Source organism: Babylonia areolata, chromosome 22 (genome assembly GCF_041734735.1).
Source record: "Babylonia areolata isolate BAREFJ2019XMU chromosome 22, ASM4173473v1, whole genome shotgun sequence".
Taxonomy (NCBI): Eukaryota; Metazoa; Mollusca; class Gastropoda; order Neogastropoda; family Buccinidae; genus Babylonia; species Babylonia areolata.
Genome location: NC_134897.1, coordinates 6,513,204 through 6,516,418, shown reverse-complemented (window position 1 = coordinate 6,516,418; position 3,215 = coordinate 6,513,204). Strand labels below are relative to the sequence as shown.

At 48.3% G+C, this 3,215-nt stretch overlaps 1 protein-coding gene across 1 annotated transcript in view; it reads left to right on the top strand.

Moving 5' to 3' along the window:
- The first annotated feature begins 2,401 nt into the window (after nt 1–2,401).
- Nucleotides 2,402–3,215, top strand: part of LOC143297295 (uncharacterized) — a 14,098-nt gene continuing 13,284 nt past the window's right edge. The window contains exon 1 of the mRNA XM_076609567.1: nt 2,402–3,034. Coding sequence (XP_076465682.1) covers nt 2,427–3,034 — 608 coding nt within the window. The 5' untranslated portion in view covers nt 2,402–2,426. The remainder of the gene's footprint in view (nt 3,035–3,215) is intronic.

Below are 3,215 nucleotides of genomic sequence, written 5' to 3'. Positions count from 1 at the left end.
GAGAGGACTGGCCGTACTGAGTGAGTTAAACTGGGTTTTGGTAAGTGCCATTCCCCGACTGGAAATTCTCACAACAACGCATTCCTTTGACGGGGTTCAGTTGACCGTTCTCCATGCTGTCAGAACGCTTCTTCACTACGCCACACAGCCCGCGTCATGTTTCCTTTGGCTTTATTTTTAGTTTTGATTCTAATGATGACGGCCCCCGCACCAGAGGGTTATCTTTTGTTTTTAGTACTTTTCACATGTTGTTGATCATAAACCCTTCTTGTTCTATGATCACATTCATAATGAAGTGAGTGACGTGGGTTTGACAAGCCTTTTTCTTTGACGAAACTGACTTACCTCTTTTTTTTTTATTGTCTAATATCATCTCACCAGGAAAAAAAAAAGCCCTCAGATATGTTATTGAACGAACAAAGAAATGAAAGCACAAAGAATAAAAAAAAAAAAGAAAAAAAGAATGAATGATGGAATGAATAACAGAAAGTGTTTTTAGCAGCAAAACAAACATTTCCTGTTGTGTTTTGCTCCTTTGTTGTCATCACCATCTTCTTCCTGTTCGTCATCATCACCATATTCTTCCTGTTCGTCGTCATCATCACCATCTTCTTCCTGTTCGTCGTCATCATCACCATCTTCTTCCTGTTCGTCGTCATCATCACCATCTTCTTCCTGTTCGTCGTCATCATCACCATATTCTTCCTGTTCGTCATCATCACCATCTTCTTCCTGTTCGTCGTCATCATCACCATCTTCTTCCTGTTCGTCGTCATCATCACCATCTTCTTCCTGTTCGTCGTCATCATCACCATATTCTTCCTGTTCGTCGTCATCATCACCATCTTCTTCCTGTTCGTCGTCATCATCACCATCTTCTTCCTGTTCGTCGTCATCATCATCTTCTTCCTGTTCGTCGTCATCATCACCATCTTCTTCCTGTTCGTCGTCATCATCATCATCTTCTTCCTGTTCGTCGTCATCATCACCACCATATTCTTCCTGTTCGTCGTCATCATCACCATCTTCTTCCTGTTCGTCGTCATCATCACCATATTCTTCCTGTTCGTCGTCATCATCACCATCTTCTTCCTGTTCGTCGTCATCATCATCATATTCTTCCTGTTCGTCGTCATCATCACCATCTTCTTCCTGTTCGTCATCATCACCATCTTCATCCTGTTCGTCATCATCACCATATTCTTCCTGTTCGTCGTCATCATCACCATCTTCTTCCTGTTCGTCGTCATCATCACCATCTTCTTCCTGTTCGTCGTCATCACCATCTTCTTCCTGTTCGTCGTCATCATCACCATATTCTTCCTGTTCGTCGTCATCATCACCATATTCTTCCTGTTCGTCGTCATCATCACCATCTTCTTCCTGTTCGTCGTTATCATCACCATCTTCTTCCTGTTCGTCGTCATCACCATCTTCTTCCTGTTCGTCGTCATCATCACCATCTTCTTCCTGTTCGTCGTCATCATCACCATCTTCTTCCTGTTCGTCGTCATCATCACCATCTTCTTCCTGTTCGTCGTCATCATCACCATCTTCTTCCTGTTCGTCCTCATCATCACCATCTTCCTGTTCGTCGTCATCATCAACATCTTCTTCCTGTTCGTCGTCATCATCACCATCTTCTTCCTGTTCGTCGTCATCATCACCATCTTCTTCCTGTTCGTCGTCATCATCACCATATTCTTCCTGTTCGTCGTCATCATCAACGTTATCATGTCCATCAGTATGACTGTTGCCGTTGAAACAGGAGTGAATAGTTATCAACAAATATATATTCCCCTCCATTGGTTATATCTTAACATAATCATCACCGTCGTCATTATGATTGTTATGACTAATATCATTATGATTATTATTGTTATTATTATCAGTAGTAGTAGTAGTAGTGGTAGTAGCAGTAGTAGTTTAGAGCAGCGCAAAAGCCAGTTTTATGCTGGGTGTCCGTGATTCGAACTATGTGTGGACATTGACTCATGTATGTGTGGACATTGACTTCACGTGTATGTGTGGACATTATGAAATAACGCAGTCTGGGCCTTTGTTGGTGCTCGTGGTGTTGTCTGCTGATAACGTGCAGTCACGGCCACAGAGAAAAGAGCTGTAGAACACTGCGCGTGGAACAGTTGGTGTCCCGTGTCACAACAGCAGTTATCTGCCCGTCGGCTGAGAGGCCGATGAGATAGTGACTCATGGCCCTGCCCCTATCACCGTTAGTCACCCCGTTATCTGCCTCAAGGTCACCCACCCCTAAACGTCGTCTGATTCAGGAGACTTTAGCCCCTACCTAGTCCACGGGATTTACCCCCCTTGTCTATTCCACGGCTGTTGTGCTGGTGGTGTGCAGCTCCCGGCGTGTTCTGTGGTCACGGTAAGGGTTGTGGTCTAAGTGACTATCACCGCCAGTTATGGCGCGTGTGCTGAACGGTGTGTGTCTGCTGGCGGCCCTGGTAGCGGTGTCGGTCAGTGGGGTGGGTGCCAGAAGCGTGGCAGAGCCAGGCCTGGCCCTCAAGGTGCGCGAGCTGTTCGACATGCTGGAGCTGCTGCAGGTGAAGCAGGACCGGCCCTTCATCGGCCCGGGGCTGTGGCAGGAGGACAGAGGCATCTACCCCAGCTACGTCAGACTCAACTTTGTGGGCAGCCCCCCGGTGGCGGAGATGCGGAACCTGATGTCTGTGTTCGACAACAACATGTTCGCCACTGCCTGGATCACCAGTGCCCTGCTGGAGGCCCACCACTACACCCTCACCCCCAGGCCCTCAGACCAGCAGCTGCTGGACTCCCTGGACGCCATCGGTGCTCACCACGACCGGAACGTGGCCTACAACAGCTCCGTCATGTCCTTTTGGCCGCTGGCCTGGGACTCCAACAGCAGCATGTGGGTCAACACGCCCGCCAACCTGCTGCACGCGCTGGACGTCTTCAGCCAGCTTCCCTGGGACGCCATCGACAAGGAGCTGGAGAAGCTGGGCTGGAAGGAGCTGGAGGAGTTCCTGAAGCGGATCGTCAAGTCCAAGTGAGTGTCCCTCAGTCCTCTATCCGGCACTGCACCCCTCCACACACAGCACTTCCTGTGACACGCTGTCACTGCATGAGGGCTGTACGGTAGGTTCTCAAGGCCTGACCAATGGGTTTATGCAAAAGGCAGGTATTTGCTCCTTTTCTTTACAAAGCAGATGTGGTGTAGCGTATATGGA